At 35.4% G+C, this 23,988-nt stretch overlaps 1 protein-coding gene across 51 annotated transcripts in view; it reads left to right on the top strand.

The window, feature by feature from the left end:
• kiaa1109 (KIAA1109) overlaps positions 1-23,988 on the top strand; it is a 202,070-nt gene that overhangs the window by 72,778 nt on the left and 105,304 nt on the right. For 50 of the 51 annotated variants that reach the window (XM_021480620.3, XM_073919725.1, XM_073919724.1 and 47 more), the window contains exons 25-35: positions 489-769; positions 3,997-4,241; positions 4,323-4,521; positions 9,241-10,036; positions 11,579-11,649; positions 11,736-11,909; positions 13,158-13,278; positions 13,361-13,507; positions 13,600-13,721; positions 17,490-17,674; positions 18,248-18,469. In XM_021480620.3, coding sequence (XP_021336295.2) covers positions 489-769; positions 3,997-4,241; positions 4,323-4,521; positions 9,241-10,036; positions 11,579-11,649; positions 11,736-11,909; positions 13,158-13,278; positions 13,361-13,507; positions 13,600-13,721; positions 17,490-17,674; positions 18,248-18,469 — 2,563 coding nt within the window. Of the gene's footprint in view, positions 1-488; positions 770-3,996; positions 4,242-4,310; positions 4,522-9,240; positions 10,037-11,578; positions 11,650-11,735; positions 11,910-13,157; positions 13,279-13,360; positions 13,508-13,599; positions 13,722-17,489; positions 17,675-18,247; positions 18,470-23,988 lie in introns of all 51 variants that reach the window. The other variant, NM_001145584.1, reaches the window with a different exon arrangement.

Here is a 23,988-nt window from a genome sequence, read left to right on the forward strand (position 1 = left end):
AGTCTTATGGAGGCCACACACACTACTTATCCTCATTTTGACTTGGTTTAAGGACATTACATCAAAGTTGGATCAGCCTGTTATGTGTTTTTCCAATTTAATTTTGAGTGTGACTTCAAATCCAGACCTCCATGGGTTAATCAATTTGATTTCCATTAATAATTTTTTTCTGATTTTGTTGTCAGCACATTCAACTATGTAAAAAACATAATTACAATATTTCATTCATACAGCTCTAGGATGTTTATGTATTATTTAAATATTTAATAATATTTTCTTGGTGACTAGCTGAACTAAAATGATTTATAATGCATATTTATAATTTATTATTTAGAATTATTTAATATCTAAGTGCATTTTTTGTATTTCTATTAACATTTGCTTTGTATCAATTAACAAAAATGTTAGTTTTAGGATTTTAGTTTGAGTTATTTAATAGGATGACCCTTCTGACCAGAAGTGTGTGTGTGTGTGTGTTTGTCCATCAGACTGGAGCGTTGCGGGTGGCCACATGTAATCTGCACACAGCTGCTGTTGGCGAAGGCATCAGTGCCGTTCTGCAGGATGTAGTGATCGCTCAGTTCATTGAACAACAGGAAGTGGCGAGGCTTGGCCTGCCTCCACCACTCCTCCGGCGCTCTCATTGGCTGGAAGCCGGTTCGGTGACCTTTAACCTCATCACGGCTGATGTGGCATTGGCTGCTGACCATTCAGCCAAATATGAGGTTCAGAGGCAATTCCTGGAGCTTCATGACATGAAAACAAAGAGGTTTTTCTATTTTTATTTTATTTTATTGTCTTTTAAGGTTAAAAGAAAGATTGTCCACCAAAAACGTCCCCCCCTCAGGCTCTCTAATTCTCTAGTTTTTTCTAATGTAAAACATTAAAGAAGATTTTTAGCTGAAACTCTGATCATTGATGATTTTTTTTTACATTTTTTAAGAAGCAAGTCAGTTGCTACAGGCACTCAGAAAACATAGACAGGCAGGTCATTTCTGTCATCCTGAAGATACATCGAGGTCTTAATAAGTGAAATAATCAGTCTGTGCGACAAAGTTATTTTAAAAATTATTATCCATAACAAAAACATAGGTGGTAAGACGGTATGATTATTTAAATAGGTAGTTATTCCAGGAAATCATTAAAACAGGGTTACAATAAATAAACTTGAAAGGGTCATGAAACCCCTTTGTTTCAGCAGGGTGTTTTCACACCTCTACTTTGGAAAAAGTCAGGAAAGTGGGCGTGTCCAGCTCTGTTTAGGGGTGTGTGTCAGAGGAGCAAAAGAGGGAGGGTCTGTAAAAAATTTGCATAAAAATGGGAGTGTCGATTTGGGCACGTGCTGATTTTCAGAGTCAAAACACACACACACGCACACACACAGGGGAGAAAGTGTTTACATGGACATCAGTAATCAAATTATTTGACAAATTATTTAATAGTGGACTTTAACTCCAGTTTGGCTCTTTCATTCAGGGAATTCATTCATGCCCCTCGTGACAAACGAGATATTTGATTCGAGGAACTGCTCTAAGCGTGTATTTTTTATGCAATGTTTGTTACCGCACGGAGAATGAGAGAAAAAAACCTCCACATTTCCCAGAAACTTAGATGCACTCGGCAGGTAGCATCAGAAAGCCATGTGAGTTATTCCTGTCATAAAATGTGGTGAAAATCCTACACAACTGTAATTTTGATTGTGTTGCTAACATGTTTACACAGTGTAATAGTTAGTTTGATACGAACTAACTTTGCCATCTGAATAAACAAAAAGCACTGGCCGCTCACTTACCAAATCTGTATTAATAGGAGTTGAGCAGAAAATCCGGATCTCAACATTTCCAGATGAGAAAAGCTCTCGAGTGAACAATGTTCCTTAGACACGTATTGTTGTCGAGTGTCGCGTGCACTGTAATCCACACGTGAGTCCAGCTGCGCTGTCATAGAGAGAAAATGAAAACAAAACCATCCTTGCAACAAATTATTAAAGCAACACTGCACGCTTGTTTTGACAGCACAACGTGGCGTCTCTATGCCGTCTGAACGCTGTAACATTAATGAATATTAATGAAGTTGCAAAATAGAGCGCGCTGATTGGTTTGAACCAAGCCTTACTCATGCATTAATGCAGCACAATCAGACACGTAATAAGGCACTCTAAGGTACAGACTTCCAGTCTACACGCTGGAATAAACGCTAAGATCTCATGGCTTTGACGCAGCTTCAAAAATTTGTTTCAAACAGGAAGTACGAATTTGCTCAAAATAATGCCAAAACAACCAATTTTCACTTTTTAGTAAAATATATGTGTCCTAATAGTGTTTGTAGCAGCGTGGGACACATATACTACTGTTAACAGCTCAAAAAGTGTGTTTTGGTGTTTCGTGACCCTTAAAAAACTTGAAAAATGAAATGGCTAACGTTACAATGTTATGCAGTATAGAGACAGTAAGGATGCAAAATATAGAATTTTTGCTGATAACATCAAACTCATTTTGGCTGAGCTCATTAAGATATTTTTTCTGTTTGTGTGTTCTTAAAAAGTGTTAATTTGCAGGTTCATTTAATTTTACGAGAGAATTTTTTTTATTATGCTATACTACGGTACCATTTGTGTTAAATTTTCAGGTTAATTTAATTCAGTTTAAGATAATATTTTATTATGCTGTACTAAGATAATATTTCATTATGATAATGATAATATAAGATAATTATTTCCTTTACTTTTGTTCCTGTAAAACATCAGCACCTAAATGCATTTCTTATGGGCCAGGTGCTAGGACCCAGTGGGAGGCTGCTTGGGAGCAATATTGTAAAGAACAGGATTATTAGAGCAGATACTGAATTAAGTATGATTGGTGTCAACAAGTCATAATTTTTCACGTACAGTTGAAGTCGGAATTATTAGCCCCCCTTTTCCAAATGATGTTTGACAGAGCAAGGAAATTTTCACAGTATGTCTGGAAATATTTTTTCTTCTGGAGAAAGTCTTATTTCTTTTATTTTGGTTAGAATAAAAGCAGTTTTTAATTTTTTAAAAAACATTTTAAGGTCAAAATTATTAGCCCCTTTAAGCTATATTTTTTTTGATAATCTACAGAACAAACCATCGTTATACAATAACTTGCCTTATTACCCTAATCTGCCTAGTTAACCTAATTAACCTAGTTAAGCCTTTAATTGTCACTTTAAGCTGTATAGAAGTGTCTTGAAAAATATCAAGTAAAATATTATTTATCGTCATCATGGCAAAGATAAAGTTGTTAGAAATTACTTATTAAAACTGTTATGTTTAGAAATGTGCTAAAAAAAAAAATCTGCTCTCCGCTAAACAGAAATTGGAGGAAAAAATAAACGGGAAGCTAATAATTCAGGGGGCCTAATAATTCTGACTTGAACTGGATATATCAACCAAGACTGAGCATTTTATGACATGACTTTGTTATTTTGTATATTTTTTTCTTTCATTTTACTAGTCTAAGGTTTAAAGTTCTCCATGTAAATGAATTGTGTTAATGGATGTGCGTTAGGACCTGGGGGTAGGCTGTTAGTCGGCAGAGGTTCTAGGGCTACTCAAGTGACTATATAACTTGCTGAGGGATATTGTACACAGAATTATTCTGTACTCACGTTTGCAAAAACAGGTTATAGTTCACCTCAGATTACTGACCTGATTTTACTTCAAGGTTTCAAGTCAGAGTTTCATCTTGCTCAGTCTGGTGCACACTTCATTTGAGATTCACATCCACTTAGTGTATTTACATGTCATAGTATATATGGAATAAAAAAATTATCATGGTTGATGATTTATTTAATGGTAATCTTATATACTTTCTTACCACCCAGTCCTTCCATAACAAGGACTGGGTGGTAAGTCCTTCTGTTTCTTGATCTTTTTTTTTTAATCATAAAGATCATGGTTTGAGCTTTATAACTATTCTCTAATGTTATAGTGCCAACACACCTATTTGCTAAATGTATTTATGTGTGTTTTAGACTTTGGTTCCTTTGGCCTGAGGAGAAATACAAGCGAAGTCGGAACCGCTGTGGCTGTCTTGGTGGCTGTCGTTTTTTTGGGGGCACCATCGGTGGCCTGGACTTCTTCCGATTGGAGGAAATCACACCCTCGTCAAGCTCAGCCTTCTCCGGTATCAGCGCAGAGTGTGATATGTCCTATGGCCAGTCATTATTACATCCCGGAGAATGGATCGTCACCAAGGAAACTCCTAAAATCCCAGATGGTATGTTTGCTTTTAATGGACTAAATCATGATGCCTATTGCTTGTTGTGTGCATTGTAGTAACTGATAGTTATATATGCAGCTAAAGGGATTGCTGTGCGAAGAGACACGTGTTCTCCTGCACCAGTGGTGGACTTGGAGAGACGTGTCCAGCAGCACCTCAGTCTCCACGTCCCTCAGCGCTCTCACAGCTCTGCCTCTTCCTCCGAGGAAAACTCTTCCTCCAGCGCCGCGCTGCCTCTGCTGGCTGGAGAACGAGAGAGTCCTTCACCCTCTACTGAGTGAGTCAGACAGATGTGCTTTGCTCCTTCTATCTACATAGGTATTTAGAAGCAGTGTAACGGTATACTGGAATCATGGTTTGGTACAACATGAATAATAGCAAATGCCCAGTGTACATTTTTCTGTTAATTTTGAACTGGCAGAATTGTTTTGTCACAATCATTTACAGAACTGAAGAGCCTCTTGTGATGCAAAAGTACAAAATAAACAATAATAATGAAAAATCAAACTTTATAATTACTAAACTGTATTAAAGGGCCATGAAACCCCTTGTTTCAGCTGGGTGTTTTATTTATTTATTTATTTATTTTTAATTTTTAAACAGGAAAAGATTAAAAGATAATCGGGCCTGACTCAGCATGAATGCTGTTTTTCAGCAGGTTCCTGCTCTGCAGAACATAAAAACAGACAAACATCTCATCCATCAACACAGTACAAACAATCACCAAACATTTAAGATAAAGAAAAAAAGCAGGCTACTATCTCAGTGGCTACAGCGATAGTTGACCATCAGATGACGAGCATGGGATTTCTTAAAAAGTCTCAGTGTTGGTATTGTTTTGAGATGTTGTGGGATCTCATTCCAGACTCTTGTGAATACATAAAAGAAAGATCTCTGTCCATAACAGTTTTTAAAAGCCGGTACTGGCAAACATCCATTTGTTACAGATCTGGTGGAACGATCAGTCCTTGTGTTGAGTTTAGGTACCAATGCACAAAGGGCTGCTGAGGTAGAGCTATTTAAAATTTGATAGTACAGTTTGATATCTGTGTTCATAATGTAGTTTTGAAATGTTAAAAGCTTTAGAAAGTGATAGAGCAAAACAGTGATGTGTCCATCCAGAAATTCTGTTGTGTATCTTATAGGCCCTATTTTCACACGTTTAGTTTGGAAAAAGTCAGGAAAGTGGGTGTGTCCAGCTCTGTTTAGGGGGTAGTGTCGGAGGAGGGAAAGGTGCATAAAAATTTGCATAAAAATGGGAGTTTTAGTTTGGGCACACGCTGATTTTAACAGAGGCGAACCAATACACAGACGCTGGGCAGAAAGACAGTGACTGTGTTGATATGGACATCAGTAAAAAAAATGTTTGACAAATTATTAAATGGTGGACTTTAACTGCAGTTTGCACTTATTACTAAGCCACACTTACATGCTATTTCAGACTGAATATTCAGAGTAGCGGTTAACAAAATAGGGAGCTGTCACAGGCTGTCAGTGTTCTGAAATGACCCAATGTGAATATAAAAGCAACTTCAGCTCAGCAAGCAGGCTAGGCGGAGCAGCGTTATTTACTGATGTTTTGTTGTTAAATTGAATATAAATCTACATCATTGATGCTGTGAAAGCTCCCCTATGAAACAGAAAATAGCCACATCAAGCTTTCACCGGGAGGTTTCAGTTGCTAAACAACACGTCTGTGCATAGAACCCATTCATAACACAAAACACTCTACATCAACTCTGTGTGACTAATATAGTTGTAAAACAGAACTGTGGCGAGGGGGCATGGCCGAGAGCCGTGGGAACGGAGTGAGGCCACCGCGTAAGTGAATACACCTGCGGTGCGCACCTGCCGCGGATCCCACGGAAGGAGCTCTGGACAATAAAAGGAGGAACGATGGCAGAGGAAGCCGAGAGAGGACCGGGCCCGGGCATTTTACTTTTATTGTCCAGAGCTCCTTCCGTGGGATCCGCGGCAGGTGCGCACCGCAGGTGTATTCACTTACGCGGTGGCCTCACTCCGTTCCCACGGCTCTCAGCCATGCCCCCTCAAAACAAGAACATTACCTGTCTAACAGAAATACTTCAGTCATGGTGTGGTGTTGTTCTTCCTCCAGCGTGCAAAAGTAACGGCAATACTGATTCAGGAGTTTAAAAAGTTTCAATTCAGCATTTGATTTTGCCGCGACTGTGACAGTCTCGCCGTGTTGCTCGTCTAGGCGTGCACATACGGCGCTCATGCAGGCATGCACATGCTAATGGCGAATCTGCGTGAACAGAGATGCGCAAAGCCCAAATCTGCATTTGTTGACTGACAGTTTGAGTTACTTATCGGAATTATGAGAGATGTCGGCCCGACAATATTTAATTGGATGAACATTTTTTAGTTTTATTCACTACCCAGAATATAAAAATACATATAAATACATTTAGATCACTAACTTTAATCATTACTATTGGACTGTGAAGAGACTTTCAGCAAGCACAACAAAAAATGTTTCTGAAGACAATCACCTTCTGCACCTTTAAGAAAGCATGCAAATAGTAAAACACTAATAAATTGAGAAAACATCTTCATTAGATTGACAACACACACAAACGAATTCATTCAAATGAAATATAATTCTGCCGCAAATAACAGAGACCACAATGGAAATGTGTCGATGGACTCAAAAAAGTCATGAGTAGTTTGGTATTATCTGTACAAATTGTCTTATTATTAGGGATAAAAATACATACAAACAACAAGAAATCATACAGTCGAGATGTTGAAATAAATTAAAAAACCTTTTTGGTTATGGTCTGTGCAATTTGCGGTGTGTTTCTGTTGTTGCATGCATTGTGAAAATTTGCTGATGAAGATATTTTCTCAATTTCTTAAGGTTTTCTATTTGCATGTTTTCAGGTTTGATCTCTCTGTTGTAAATTAGGCCAAGTGTAGGTGGTCTTTTGTGGCATTCAGCAAATTCAAATTGTTTTAGACATGATTTATACTAGGGTTGGGCGATGTCAACCAATTTTGCATCGTACGATGTCTAATGTGAAACATGGCGATGGACGATGGCATCGTCGTCATAGACAGAGGTGAATTAATTATTTATGAATAGATAACTAATTCATAACAAATTAATTATTTGTAGCCTACCATTTCAACTACCTGACACGCATGGTCTTTGTTTTACCCATAAACAAATCATTATTAAATAAAGATAAGTTGCACACAAATTTCCACCTTTCAGTCACTTTTTCCATGGGAGGTTGGTCGGAACAAAGGTGCACAACAGTATCGGAGGTTTTCACTAAAGTTACTAACTAGTGTGAAAGTGAAAGACTGAAGCAGTGTACTGATGCTGTGAGATTCAAAAGAACTAAGAGTCGTTAGATAGAGGCAAGATTAACTAAATATCGGGTTTAACAACTATAGTGAGAAGCGATCCAGCAGTACATCCTTGATAAACTCTCCGGTGCTCATGACAGTGTGTGTGACTGTGTGTGTGTGGCTGTGTCCGTGTCTGTCTGTGTGTGTGTGTGTGTGTGTGTGTGTGTGTGTGCTAGGTAAAACACGGTGTGGATGTGGATCATTTTCGTTCTAAAATGCCATTTTAACACTAAGACGTATTAGTGTTAATCGGGCCAATTGTGTATTTTTCGCGAGTGGGTTAGCGATGGGGGCGTGGCTCAGCATCGTGTTGTCAATTATCCATCGGTGATGGACCATGGCATCATCTATCGGCCCAACCCTAATTTATACCTGCATTTAGCATCATCCAGTTGTGGTCAGATTGATGAGTACGTATCTTAACACCTGCCGTAAATGTGGCCATATACAACTGTTACAATTTTATCCAATTGTAATAGATATTGATATAATTTGTTTTTATTATTTAAAATGTTTATTAAACTTTATTTATTTATTTATTTATTTATTCATTCATATATTGACATGAGGTAAACATCTTTTTGCTTTTATCATATTAACAATCAAGGATATAAACACACATCTAATTGAAAATTTTGACTTTGAAATATCTTAGGGTGCTTTTACACCTGTGAATCGATCCAGTTGTTCCAAAACAGAGATTACAAATGTGGGTGCGCGACGTAGCCTATTTGAGGACCAGGAAGGAGGCGCGAGATTACCGGGAGATTATCACTCGTTTGTGGGTAACTGGAGACTCGCAAAACCTCCCGCCCTAGTACTCATAATTCTCTCTTCATATAGCCGTATGCCTATTACATATCCATAAAACACGGTGATATAACCGCGGTCGGATCGCTTGCTTTCTCACTGCAATCGATCCGCTCCAGAGTTCGTTTCAATCGAGCCGAGACCACCTCATTCAAGCGATCTCGGAGCGATTGATTTGGCATGGATCCGAGAGCAATTGGTGGTTTCACATATGCCAAACGAACCGCGCTAACTGGGCAAACGAGACAGGTTCTGAAACAAAAGTGTTGGTGTGAAAGCACCCTAAAGCTCTCCAAATGTGTTTATTTGATCAAGTACACAGTGAAACCGAGAGATTGTGATATTGTGTATTACAATTTTATGTTATTCTTTAATGTTTTAGAAAGACGTTTCTTAGGATGTATTTCTTTGACCAAAATGTATGTTTTCTATTTAGATATATTGTTACTTAAAATCTAATTTATTTTTGTGTTGGTAAAGCTATCCTAAAAGTTTTTTGTTTGTAAATAGGGTTCAAAAGAAACTGTTTGATAACATTATAAATGTCTGCACTGTCACCTTTGATCAATGTAATGCACCCTAGCTGAATAAAGTAAATTAAAGTGTTCTTTCCAAAAAACAAATTACTCTGTGATTTCTAGACTGATTGAATTTTGTAGACGGTCACAAAAAGTTTTTGTTCATCAATAACTGCAAGAATAAAACTCCAAAATAAATCCTGTTCTGAATAAAAACAGCTTCTTGAGTTGCCAACATATTTGCTTTTTTATTTATTTATTTTTAATATTTGCTGTCTTTGTGTTTTCAGATTAATGAATGTAACAACCGATTGTCCTATCCCTGAAGGCCCACCATTGCGCTCTCCTCTCCGCTCTCCATTAAAGCGCCAGTCCTCTGTCCAATCAGCACGCCTCGGCAGCACCAAGAGCCTATCAGCAGCTGTGTTCGTAGAGAAAGCCTTGCCTCCTGCTGGTGTACAATTTAGCAGCGAGGTTTCCCGAAGCGATGAGAACGTTCTAGACTCACCAAGGCAGAGAAGAAGCTATGGCTCATTTCCTTTCACGCCGTCAGCTGATTCTAGCACTTTCCATCAGTATCGCTCCGTTGACTCCTCCATGTCCGTGGCTGACAGTGAAGCCTACTTCAGTGCTACTGAGGAGTTTGAGCCCATAAGTAGCGATGAAGGTCCTGGGACATATCCAGGGAGAAAGCGCAGACGGAGACAGCAGGGTCAGCCTCACACTGAACACAGCCGCACCTCTATATACCACAGTGTTGAAGGACCGCTGTCAATCAATGAGATCCGTCCCCCTCTGCTGCCTAGCCACACCTCCCAAGCCTCATTTGTCTCTGCGCTTGGATTGGAGGAGGAGGGATCTATTGAAACTGAGAAGGCGGATCCTGGAATTCTGACAACACAGCCGCATTTGATGGCTTGTTACCAGAACTATCTGGCACATTATCATGTGTCAAACTGGGCTGTTAAGCAGCCGACCAATAAGAGAACATCCAAGTCCTCTCTGCACCGCCCACTTGATTTGGACACGCCTACGAGTGAGGAGAGCTCTACCTGCTTTGATCAATTGTCCATCCCCACTTTTAAGGTATATTAATATTTATTAATAGTTTTATATAGATTTCTATATTCCTTACACCAGGGCTGCTCAACCCTGCTCCTGGAGATCTACCTTCCTGCAAAGTTTAGCTCCAACCCTCATCAAACACACCTGAACCAATTAATCAGGACCTAAACAGCCCTTGATAATTATAGGCAGGTGTGTTTGATATGGGTTGCGACTGAAATCTGCAGGAAGGTAAATCTCCAGGAGCAGGGTTGAGCAGCCCTGCCTTACACAGTTGTGAATCCAAAATAAGCGAATTGAATAAAGAAAAGTACATTTTGATTATTTTGATCACTTGTTGATTTTCCCTGACTTGTATATTTATATTAGGCAACCTACTGTATAACATACAGTGCTCAGCATAATTGGGTACACCTCTTTTTGAAAATGAAAATTTTTATCCATTTCTCAGTGAATATAGGCAATGTATTTTAGTGCATTTAAACAAAACAGATTTATTAAACAGATATATTTATAAAAATAATATTTCAGTCATCAAATATATTTAGAAATTTAAACGTAATACAATTGAATTCAAGCAAAATTTAGCAAAACTGTTTGTTGTTTACTTTTAGTTTTTAATATAATATAATATTTTAATATATATATATTCTCATATTTTGTATAATTTGTAAAGGCAGCAAGGTTATTGTTGTAAAATGTTTGTTAAATGTTGTATTTCAATGTGTACAAACTGAAAACGAAAAATAAAAATATTATGGAGAAAAAAAAAAAAATATATATATATATATATATATATATATATATATATATATATATTGCAAAACAAATTACAACCTACGAAATATCTACTAAATTTTTTCATTTTGTTTGCTTCCCCTGATTGTTCCTCTTGTTTGAATTTGTATTTAATATTTTTCTATAACATAAATTTGGGTAGACTAATCTTTGAACTGTTATCGTAAATTATTTTGTCAGTTTAGCTCCAGATTTGGCTTCAGTATTGTCTAATCTAATGTATATGCACAAATATTATAGTGTATAGCTTCCTATTAAAAATATGAATTTAAAAGATGGATTTGTGAGGGGCGTACTTATATATGCCGAGCACTGTATTTATAATTTTCAAGAAAAATTTAGCACTAATCAAATAATCTAATCGTTTGGCAGGAACTTTTCACATTGCATTAATAATTAATCAAATAATCAACAAATGAATAAAGTTTTAAATTTATGTGCATGACTGTATGTAAGCATAAGCAAGTTCTCAACTTTTTAGGAATATATTTATTTGATTTATTATAAAGTGTTAAGAACCTGTTAATGCTTATAAATATACACTCACCTGCCACTTTATTAGGTACACCTCACAATTACTGGTTTGGCCCCCCCATTTACCTTTAGAACTTCCTTAATGTTAATAAAATTAACTTAATGAGATTTAAATGTATTCATGCTTGTTTTGGAAAGTGGTCAACTGGAGTTTTTAAAACGTGCATTGATTTAGTATTGCTTTTTCATTAATGAAGTTTGTTGCTGATTGTATTCATGTTCTTTTTATAGATGGTAAAGGCTGGTTTATCTGCCAGCTCTTTGTTGGACAGAGGAGTTCAACTGATGGGTGACATAAACAGGTAATGTGAGACATCATAACAAATCAGCAGTGCTGCTTCCAGTGTCATTCAGCAGGATTAATACAAGCATGCGATTGCATCTGCAGCACACCTTACACACCTCTTGACAAGCGGGCGATGGACAACACTGATGAAGACACGGTGACGGAGGACTGGACTGTCGATCAGCCTCTTGCTCAAACCAGAACTACAGCCATCGTTGAAGTTAAAGGGGCAGTCAATGTGGTCCTGACGCCTTTAGTAGTTGAAGCACTGGACAGGTCAGACATTACATAAGCCAACCAAATGTGCTAAAGGCCTGGTGACATCAAAATTATGTTAATTGTTTAAAAGTAATTGTATGTTTAAAAATAATTTTATATAATCAAAGCGAAAGTTGAAATTATCTGAAAAGCTAATTAATCAGTATTTTTAAAGATGTGGCTGTAATACTTTTTGTTTCTGTATATTATTTCCTGTTTTTATGCTTTGTTTTACTCTTTTTCTTTCCTTGTAGATCATTTGTTTAGCTTGTTTTTTTTTTTTTTTTTTTTTTTTTTGCTTTGCTTTGCTATTCTATTTGTTTTGGTTTTCTTTTATTTTTTGTTTTAATTAGTGTTTTTTTTTTTTTTTGCTTTACCTTAAATTACTTTTAGATGTTTTTGTTGCATGATTTTTGTTTTATATATTTCTTTTCTTTTTTTTATTTATTTTGTTTCTTCATTTTTTCTTTATTTTATTTTTATTTTATTTATTTATTTTTATTTTACCTATTTCATTTTGTATTTTGTTTTATTTTATTTTATGCTATTTTATATTTTGAGTTTTTATATTTTAATTGTAGTTTTTAGTTTTATTTTTTATTTTGTTTTATTATTATTATTATTATATTATATTATATTTGTTTAATTTTTAAAAAAAAATTTTACTTTTCATTTTAAATTTTTTATATTTTGTTTTTGTTTCTTTAATATTTTAAATTTAATAATAAATTTTTATTTACTTTTGTTTTATTATACTACTTTTTGATTATATTGTTATTTTTATTTTGTTCTGTTTTATTTTATATATATATATATACATATATATATATATATATATACATATATATTTATATATACATATATATATATATATATATATATATATATATATATATATATATATATGTTTGCTTTGTTGTATTTATTAATATTTTTATTTAATTTTATGGTATTTTATATTTTGTTTTGTTTATTTAATTTTATTTTCGCTTTGACTTGTTTTATTATTATTATTATTTAATATTTTATTTCTGTTTATTTTACTTTGAAGTAGAAAGTTTTTTTCCTTCTAATACCATCTGCATCCAAATCATGATTGAGACTTAACTAAATCCATTTGAATATTTAGAAAAGCAATAAACCTTCAGCATGCTTGCTCGAACATGAAATGTCACTGCAAAGAAAACCGTTTCCATCAACTGATTTATTGCCATCTTGAATAAATGCCACCGCTTTTGTGAAGTCATCTTTTGTTGTTTGTACCAGGTACATTGAGTCTATGGTTCACTTTGCCAGTTTTCGCCACCCTGCATCAATCCTGGATGACCTGCATGGGAAAGTGCTTAATGAAGTGTATCAGATCAGCAAATCCACTGTCTCAGAGTCTGTAAGTGATCAATACTAACACACACAGGCGTGACAGCACACTTAGTCCTTAATGTGATCGTGACGAATGTGGTGTTTTCCAGAGCGCAGCCAAACAGGAGCACAAAATATCGAAAACCGAAGGAACCACTCCTGGGTCTCTGAGCACACCACATGGACAAACAGACCTGTCAATCAAACCTGACAATGTCAAGATAAAGGGTTTGCAAGCTAATGTGACTGTCCCGAAGGTAACTCTTTGTATATATGTTTGTGTGTAAGAGAGAGAGATCTTGCCAAGTAAAATTTGAGAAGATGACTATATGTACATGTGTGTTTGCAGGTGAACCTCTGTGTGCTTCAGGCGTCTGTAGAAGAAAGTTCACCATCTAACAAGAGCATCACACACGTGTCTCTTGTGGCCTTGTGTTTTGACCGGATTGCGACTCAGCTGCGCATGAATAGGTAATTGCAAACGATTCCCGCTTATAATGTCTTGGTTATTATGTTTTTTAAAGTACAACCCCAATTCTGGAAAAAAAATGTTAATTGAAGAATTTATTTATTCATTCTTTTTAATCTTTAATTAATCGGTAATGCTGTTAAACTATTAATGGCGATTAACTGCAGCCAGGACAAAAAATTGTATGTACATAATATATATGTGTGTAACGTAGACTAACCATATTCCATACACAACGATCCATACAGATTACTTTTTAATGCCAGTCTCTGAATAAATACTTACGGGTCGTAGACAAGCTATATATCTGTGTAATCTTTATTTCTCACTCTTTCACTCCCGAGCACAACAGAAACCCTCCTACCATATGTTTCTGAGAAAATTCAGTAAGTTTGCTACGTCCACATAATGCGCTTGAAAATAGACAGTGGGCAAACTAAAGGTGCGAGTGTCGCTTAGGAGGGGCAACGACAATATGCATTGGCATTTAATTTATGCATCACACAGTATTACAGTCTTTAGGAAGTGAATATTATGTTATCACAAATTGTTAAACAAATGGTCTTTTGATGAATAAATGCTTTGAAATAGGGATATTTAAACGTCACTTGTGGGTGATGACGCAAGCCCCGTGTGAATGGGCCATGAGAGTTGGGCTGCAAACGCTGTTTGGGTAATCTTTGTGCTGTGATGATGTTTATATTCATAAAAGGTCAGTCAAGTTAGCGGTAATTTGCATAGATTTAATCTTTTACTATTTTAAATTGTCATGCTGTAATAAAATAAACAAGACAGAAAAATTAAATGATTGTGAAGTTATATCATTTTAAACCTTCATAAAAGTGTTATTAAATATAACATTAACTTCAAGTTAAACACAACAATAGTATATTGTGACCTTGGTTTTTAATAAGACTTAAAGCAATGTTCATTTTTGCCTGTGAATTGAAGTGATGCTTCCTATTTTAATCGAAGGCGGTACTTTTCTCATTATTTCTCAAAAACTACTGGTCCAAAAGACAGACAAAATTTGAATTGTTCAATAAGTATTCACTCAGAGAAAGATCACACAAACATGCTTATCTGGCTTTCGGTGATGGAGGAGTGGTTGTTGGAGTGCTCTGAAGAGCGAAAGTGTATGGAACATGATTAGTCTATGTTACTGTGTATATTTGTGTATATGTGTATAAATACACACACAGACTATGTCTAAAATACAAAAGTATACAAAAGAAATGCATTTACACACACTCCCAGACAAAAGTCTTGTCATTGATCCCAGTTGTAAGAGCAAAAAATAATAACTTGACTTCTAGTTGATCATTTGGAAAAGTGGCAGAAGGTAGATTTTTCATGAAATGAATCATCTGTTGAATTACGTCCCAATCATCAAAAATACTGCAGAATGCCTATTGGAACCTGCATGGACCCAAAAATCTTACAGAAATCATTCAAGTTTGGTAAAGGAAAAATCATGGTTTAGGGTTACATTCAGTATGGGGGCATCAAGACATTTGTACTGCCCATTACATTACAAACCACAGGAGAGGGCAATTTCTTCAGCTGGATAGCGCTCCTTATCATAATTCTACCATCACATCAAAGTTCCTGAAAGCAAAGAAGGTGAAGTTGCTCCAGGTTTGGCGAACCCAGTCCCCAGATAGAACATTATTGAGCATGTCCAGGTTAAAATAAAGAAGGAGGTATTGAAGATAAATCCAAAGAATCTTGATGAACTCTGGGAGTCCTGCATGAATGCTTTCTTTGCCATTCCAGATGACTTTGTTAATAAGTTATTTAAGTCATTGCAGAGATGTTTGGATGAAGTCGTCCAAGCTCATGGGAGTCATACACAATATTAATTCTTTTTCCATTGCATCATGACTTTAAATTCTGTACTGTACATTATTTCTGTTAAGTGAAAAACTTTTGTCTAACCAAAATCAGTCCTTACTGTCCTAATTAAATAATTAAAAATCGAGGCATGATCATATTTAGTTTTGGTAAATAAGCGTAATCTAGAGGTCTTTCATATAAGCCACCAGAAATGATCAACTAGAAGTCAAGTTATTATTTATTGTTCCTAAAAATTGGATAGGCGACAAGTCTTTTGTCAGGTAGTGTATATATTTGTATTTATTTTTTTCACGCTTTACAAATAAAGTTTCATTAATTAATGCATTTAATAACATTAATTAAGTATGAATGATGCTTGTACAGCATTTGTTATTCATAGTTCTACATTTAATAATGCGTTATTAAAATCCAAATTCATGCTATCGTTACTTAATGCACTGTGCGTTAACACGAACTAACAACGAACAACTGTATTTTCATTAACTAATGTTAACTAACATGAACTAACACTGTAATAAATATGTTGCTTATTGTTTGTTCGTGTTAGTAAATGCATTATCTAACAATAACTAATACAACCTTATCATAAAGTGTTACCAAATATTTATATATAAATGTAAAGAAGCATTTTATGCAATATAGTCATTCATATTTTTATATACACAAATAATACACAGTACGCACTAGTATATTTTGTAAATAAAAATTTATTTTGGACATGATTAATTGCAGTTAATCATTTGACAGCACTTTTAATTGACCAAAGTACAAAGAAAAGATGTTCTCAATAACCATATAGTTAAATTATGTTAATATAAAATGTCATATTTTTTATTTTGATGGCTGCAACGCACTGTAAAAAAAAAAAAAAAAAGAAAAAAGAAGAAGAGTTGGGGCAGAGTCATGTTTAACATGGGGCTACATCATCAACTAGTTTCTTCTAATTACAATTTATTTATTTATATTTTTTATTTGTGGGTACTTATTATTAACGTTTTACAAGACATTGCAGTCTACAAGCTGCATTTCTTGATTTATCAGCAGACTGTGAGAGGTTTTTCATTCATTGCCATATGAGGTTTCCAATGCATATTCAGCTAAGGCTTCCAGCACAGATTACATACTTCACAATATCTAACATGTTAGTTGGTAGAAGACCTAAATTGTTTGTAGCTTTGCATTTAAGGGATAGTTCACCCAAAAATGAAATGAAAATGTGGTTGTCATTTACTTATGACTTGTTACAAACCAGTTAGAATATTTTTGTTGTTTGTTTAACACAAGAGAAGATATTTTGAAGTATGTTGGAAACTGGTAACCATTGACTTCCATGGTAGGAAAAACAAATAAAGTGCAAATCAATGGTTACAGGTTCTCAACAATCTTCAAAATATCTTCTTTGAGTTCTATAAATCAAACAAGAAACAATGGTTTGGAACAAGTCAAGGCTGAGTAAATGGTGATCTGTCACTTTATGATATGTGACCTTTCAATTGTTTCACAATTCTCTCATGGCCTGTGACAAAAATGATGAGCAGTGATCCAGCTTTGCTTGGAAAGCCTGAGATACTTATTTTATACCCACGACGAAGCCTTTACATAATATTAGTTCCCCTCCCAGTGTTTCGTTTTTAGCTTCTATAACCACTTCTATCTCTCTATCAACTTTTTTGGAGCATGTTGCAGCCAACAAAATCAAAAATTTATTTCAACATATTTCCAAAATATGTTTATCTTATAAGTGAAAACACTGGAAATATGTTCTTTGTACTTTTCACAAAATAAGAATGAAAGAGAATGTGCATCTTGATTTGCAACTTTTTCAGACATTGTGTTGTACATTATTACTTTTATAATATTTGATGTACTTTTGTTACTTGGTATTGCTCTAACTGTAAATGCGTGATGTGTAGGGGTATAGTGGAGGACACCGAAAAGCCCTCTGTTATGATGGAGAAGTTTTCATCTGCATCTAAAATGGCACCGCAGTCCAGCGGTTCTCTCCGCTCCAATGCCGGGATCGAGAAAGGCAAGGAGATCGCTGCCAGACTCAACATACACCGCATACACAGCCAACTCCGTGGCCTGGACTCATCAGGTATCATTGCATACACTCACATTTATACCCATATGTATGTTTCTCACTCCTGCAGTCTGTTATATAGCTTTTGAGAATGTTGAGGGTCTACTGTTCTTCAAAACGCATGATAAATAGAGCGATTGTCTTCCAAAAGAAAGAACCAAACTTCCTTAAATGAGTAAATTCTGTCTTACTTGGTGCACAAACATGTGTAACTATTGCCATACTATAGTCTTCAATGGCTTATACACAAAGAAAAAGTACTTTAAACAAGAACAAATGAAATTGTTTTGTTGATACGTTGAGAATTCACTTTTTTGCACTAGATGAGGCATACATTAATAAAAAAAAACTTGTTGTGACTGTATTATTGTTTCAGAGAGCTGAAGAATGTTTTAAAGCTGAAATTCATGTAAACCAAGTGAAGAAGATGTTGCAAACTAGAATTAGAAACTGTTTAAATAGCTCAGTGCTGCTCTTTAAATGCACTCCGGAAGATTTAATTGAATTGTGCTGTAATATTTTTGTACATTTTTGAATGCCTTTTGGGGTATAATCATGTTCCATGTTTATGTATTATTTGTATTACAGATATCGGAGCTTGTGCTATCACTGCCATTCCTTTTGAGAAGTCCAAGGTTCTCTTCAGCTTGGAGGAAATTGATGACTTTGTGTTGGTGGACGAGACTGAGCCCTCGATCTCCACTGAACACATGCCAGAACACAATCCTGACCACTCTCGCTTGGGGACCAGTCCTGAGAAATGGGGATGGATTATGTTTGAATGTGGGATCGAGAACCTCACTGTTAAAGGTATCACACTCAAGTAAACGATCAAATGAGTTTCAGCTGGCATAAAAGGGAAAGAGAAATCAAAATTATGTTGTTATTTTGCCATATAAGAGGTTGTTGTGCTCTACTAACGTCTTGTAAGTCTCAGATCTCAAATCTTTCTTGCTTGTCTAAAAACAGCTTATATTGAAGCCAAAACACCATTGTCTGCCAAAACGACAGGTTGTGAATTTGTAATATGGAGTATTCTGGGTAAACTCTGCTTTTACAGAAGATCAGTGTCCACTACTACTCTTTTTATGTAGTTATTTATTCATTCATTCATACATTTATTTCATTTTGTTTTATTTTTTTGTTTTTGTTTTTATATTTTTTTTATTTTACTTTTAGTTTTTTCTTTGGCTCTTCTAACACAATTACTTTCCAGATTTGTTGTAGGTTTTAGGCTTTCATTTGTCAAGAGAATTTCATTTAGCAATTTATTTAGTTGTACCTTTAGAGCAGATTTTCTACACGACAGTATTCAAATGTCATAATCTTTTCATCAGCGTTTTCGACAGAAATCACATGAAGGATGTAGGCTTTAAAACACATGTAGAAATTTGCATCAATAGGCACAACTGTCCTTTAGCATTTGAAACATTTTAAAATGTGTAATCCACCACAACAATAGACCTGTTTCACTTGACATCTGCATCTTAAATCCTCAAAGGTTTTTGACATTTTGATTTGGAAAAAAAAAAATTACAAAAAAAAAATCCTGAAAAGCATAATTGAGGTCATTCTAATGCAGTGTCGATGCTTGGGATGGTAAAGTTTATTTGTATCTATTCTGGCTGCCGTTATCAGTGTCACACTTTTTCTGGAAGTCATTAAAAGACTATAGTGGAGTTTCCTTTTGTTATTTTAGCCAATTATTATTTGGTTAAAAAAAAAAATTAATATATAGTATTTGCGTTCACTGTTTTCCAAGTTTACCCAACTATGATGACTTACTCTGCAGAAAAACCCACACATGTGAAAAGAGTCTCTTTAAACAGTAATTAAGGGTGCTTTCACACCTAGACATTTCTTTCAGAACCTGGCGCGTTTGCCTGCCTTAGGTCGGTTGGTTTGGACATATACTGTAAAAAGTGATTAGTAATTTAAAGAGGGTAAACCAATTGCCCTAAAAGCAACAAGTTGAATTTACAAAAGAAAATAAGAAAAAATAAATAAATAAACTAATCCCTTTTTTCAATACACCTTTATTATATTATTTTTTCTGGCTTTTCTATATCTATCATCTAGCAAAATGACATAGAGTAAAATAAATCTGCTCTTCTAGACTCCAGTCTTTCCATATAGGCTATAATTGTAGATTTTATAGACTTAATAAAGCACCAAATATGTAATATTGCAATAATTACAGTAATTATTTAAAGCAGACATGCCAAATTAGTCTAGCTCTGTAAAAAGTCAATACAATTAGCATAATTTTAAAAATTAAGTCAGCTTAAAAGTTCCAAGTTACAGTGTGTTTACTAATACATTATTTTTGTAAAGTCAACTTGTTGCTTTTAAAGCAATTGGTTTACTCACTTTAGGTAACTAATCACTTTTTACGGTGTATGTGGACAACGCAATTGCGTTTGGATCCTCACTAAAACAACCGGTCTGATATCGCTTGTACAAGGTAATGGTAGGTAACTATGTAACTGCCATATAATTATATGTTGGATGGGATGTCATTCCTACTGGTAAATGTGTTTCATGTCGAATACGAAATTGAAAGCATGCTGAACTATTAAGGTCAGTCTCGCTTCATCTGTTATTTCTCTCTGTAATGTAAAGCCCGTAATGCATAATTCTAGCTGTTTTTAAGCTAATAATTAATAATGTAAACATAATAAATAAAAGTTATTAAATGTATTATTTTTATTTTAAAATAACTAATTATTTGTTAATAACTAACTACAGGGGTGATAGCGTTCCGGCACCACGCCGGATTTCCGGCGTACTGTGGCTGCGGGTAGGGTTGTGACGGTGAGGAAATTTCCCCACCGGTTAATCGACATGTGACAACACCGGTAATACCGGTATCACCGTGGGAGTGGGCATTTTTTCATTTCCTCTTTTTTCTGCTTTTAAATAGCTTATAAATGCGTGCGTATAATACTTTCACTTTCAGTTTTGCGGGAGTTGCCAATTCGGTGTCAATTGTTTGAATGGACGGAAAGGAAACTACAAAAAAAATCCCTGTTATTAAACAAAACATAACTTTTATTTACATAACGAATAAAACACAACACTGCTACAGGCTGAAAAAAACTGTGTAAGTTGGAACTATACAAATAACAACCATAAACGCCTTGTTATATATTATGAGCTTAGTCCTTATGAACAATCCGTTTATAAAATACATTATTAACGAATTTAGGCTATTGAAGAATAAACCGATCCTTGCATAATGATCACAAACAAGCGAGCACTCATTTTATATTTAAACTATATGAAAAAAAAATAAGAATTGGAACATTATGTAAAAAATCAAAGGGCAGGCTAAATAAAAGCGCCTCGTCAGAGCTAATCACCGCACATGTGTCAGTTTACAGCTTCTGGAGAGATCAGACAACCTATACAGATCACACAATCTCAATAAACAACATGTAGGCCTAAATGTATAAATATTTCGATAAGTAGCCTATTGTTATGGAATATTTATAACTAAATGATCTTGCTTTTTGGTTTTATCGATACAGCTTTGATCTCTCTTACAAGCGGCAGTTACAGGCGCAGCATAAGGGCGTCTCACACTGTCAGTGGCGGAATACACACAGCACTGCCAAGACGTTTTATTTTTATTTTATTTGTTGCAAATTTGCGCGTTGTTCCTTTTAAAAAAAAACTTCTATTTTTTAATTCTCTCAAGTTTAATGTTGTCTATCGAGTAACTGTCGAGTCCCTCGGATTGGAGTTCAGTGCGCATTAAGACTATTGACCAACCGCCCTGTAAGTTTAAACACTACAGGTCCACAGCTCTGGTGTGGTATGAATTACACGTTTTAAATGATAGCGAGACATGCTACGTTGAGTTTTTATTGTAAAATATACATTATAACCCAGTACACGGTAAAATAATATGTTTTGAATGGTTTGTCTATTGACGGCGTATAGCCGTTAATTAAATATGCTGAGCATATTTTCATTAAAATTAAAACACATTAATACAAATTAGCCACCCTTTGATTTTTTTTCGTTTACGTATATTTTTATCAAACGAAAAATGCTATGAATTGTTAATTTTAGTTTTCATTTTATTAGAATTAATAGGCCTATAATTTATAGGCTACACAACTCATATCTTTGGCTCCAATTGCGTTTTTACAGATATCCTACCAATAGACTTTTTTTTGGCTCAAAGACATTTATGCCTATTAATTTCAGAGGTGCATTTTGACAGATTTCGTAAAGGCTTCAGCTATTCTACCTGTCAGCTGCACCTGCCTAAGTTTTGCAACTTGACTTGTGTTGTGGCTCGATGTCTGAATGAGAGAGAGAGAGAGAGAGAGAGAGAGAGAAATCAGTCCTCAGATTCGATGGCCGCACATCTCAGTTACTTTATTGCAATTTTTAATTTTGGCTCATCTAAATAAACTTTTAATATATTAAAAGCCGAAATATTGCCAGACAGAAGAAGCAACTTTCGGTTTTTGAAGAGAGCGGCCTCAGTTATAAAAGATGTGCGCACACACAGGATTCCATCTTTTTGGCCTAGACATTATGGATTTTTTTGACATTAAACACATAATCAAGTGGAAATAAGAACAGCTGAACTTCGGAAAAAGTCCTCACGTTGCCGATGTTTCTCTGCAGATGGATTGTCAAAGGCGCGGCATTGCTAAATCGTTTTAATAAAAAAAAGATATTTATTATTAAACATTGTGAGATGATGGTCGCGTGATTTTTTTTTTTTAATGAGAGTATGCGTTGCGTATTTATGGCCATTGATCTATCCGCGACCCACCCATAGTTAAAACATGAAGGTGCGTGTATAAATTAGTTATGTTTCCAGATACTGCCACCTTTGTCAGGCAAAGTTTGCAGATTGCCTCATTATATCAGGTTCTCTTATGCATTTGGTTTGAACCCAAAATTTTGCCAAACATGCGCTTTTGCATTGCGTTTTGACAATAAATCGTCCGCCATCCTCTTTCTGTAAATTCGACTCCTCTTTTCTCCTCACGTGGTAAATGAAATATGACGCACTGTAGCTATGTTTTGATTTTAATTATAGAGCATGCTCGCGTTTTAAGTCAATTATTTATAATTATATTTTCCATTTATTTTAAATAAATGTTTAATAAAAAAAATAAATAAAAAAACGAATACTTAAAAAAAAAAACAAATGTGGGGACGGTGTCATGGTAGAAAAGTGATGTCACCGGTGTTGCGTCTTAACACCGATATCACCGTCAACACCGTCTATCGTGGCAAGCCTAGCTGCGGGGAAAAAAAATCAGGTTCACGGATATTGATCTGTTATTTCTCTAGATTCACAGAATTCACTCACTGCTGAAAGCGCCGGATTGGTTTTTATTAAGTGCCATTTTGTGTGCTCGTGAATCATCTTTTGAGTGTAAACGCCATGTAAATAAAAGATTAATTGTGTAATTTAGAGAGCTTTATAAATTATAACGGATCTTTGTGAGATCTCTATGAACTAAGATTAGTGACGCTTTTTAGTGATAATAAGGGGAGCGTGCTTTGCACTTTCCAGGCTATAATCCATTCAGAATTTGTATGAAACTTTCGTTTTCGGCACATATACGCTGATATGTTTTGGGAATGACATGTGCATATTTACGCTGGGTTTATTCTCGAAATAACGGTGAAGCAAGACGGGACAAAAATATATTTCCCCCTTCTCCTTAAACAACTTAGTGTTTCAGCTGTGAAATAGTTCAGTTTTGTATGTAGCCTAATGGCAAAGTGTTTATATTTAGTTTCGTTTTTTATTCAGCTTATTTAGAAAAACGTTTGGAGCATTTTTTATTCGTTAAAAATAATATTTTTTTTAACGAACAGCGCCCAGCGGAAGACCATCATTGTCTGTTTGATCAGTTTGCCTTCTCAGATCATCACGACTTCAGTGGCGTAGCGGACGGGCCCGCAGGGCACGCACCGCGGGGGGGCCCCGCGTGATTAGGGGGCCCCGCGTCGTCGTGATTTTCAATAATTAAAAATCCACCGGCGAACGCAATAATCAAACTCTTGGGAACAACTGTGGTCGGAACCAAAGTTCACAGGTCTGTGTTCTCTGAACACCTCTCAAGCGGTGGACTACTTCATTCTGATTGCTTGCCGCCAATGTTGCCAACTTAGCGACTTTGTCACTAGATTTAGCGACTTTTCAGACCCCCTTAGCGACAAATCTAGCGACTTTTTTTTGTGTTATTGGAGATTTTTTTTAGACTGTTATTTGTCCATACTGTACCGTCCCTACTCTTCTCAACGAGCTGCGTGTGATGCCGCCGACCCCTCCCCCGCCTCACAGCACT

Source organism: Danio rerio, chromosome 13 (assembly GCF_049306965.1).
Source record: "Danio rerio strain Tuebingen ecotype United States chromosome 13, GRCz12tu, whole genome shotgun sequence".
NCBI lineage: Eukaryota > Metazoa > Chordata > Actinopteri > Cypriniformes > Danionidae > Danio > Danio rerio.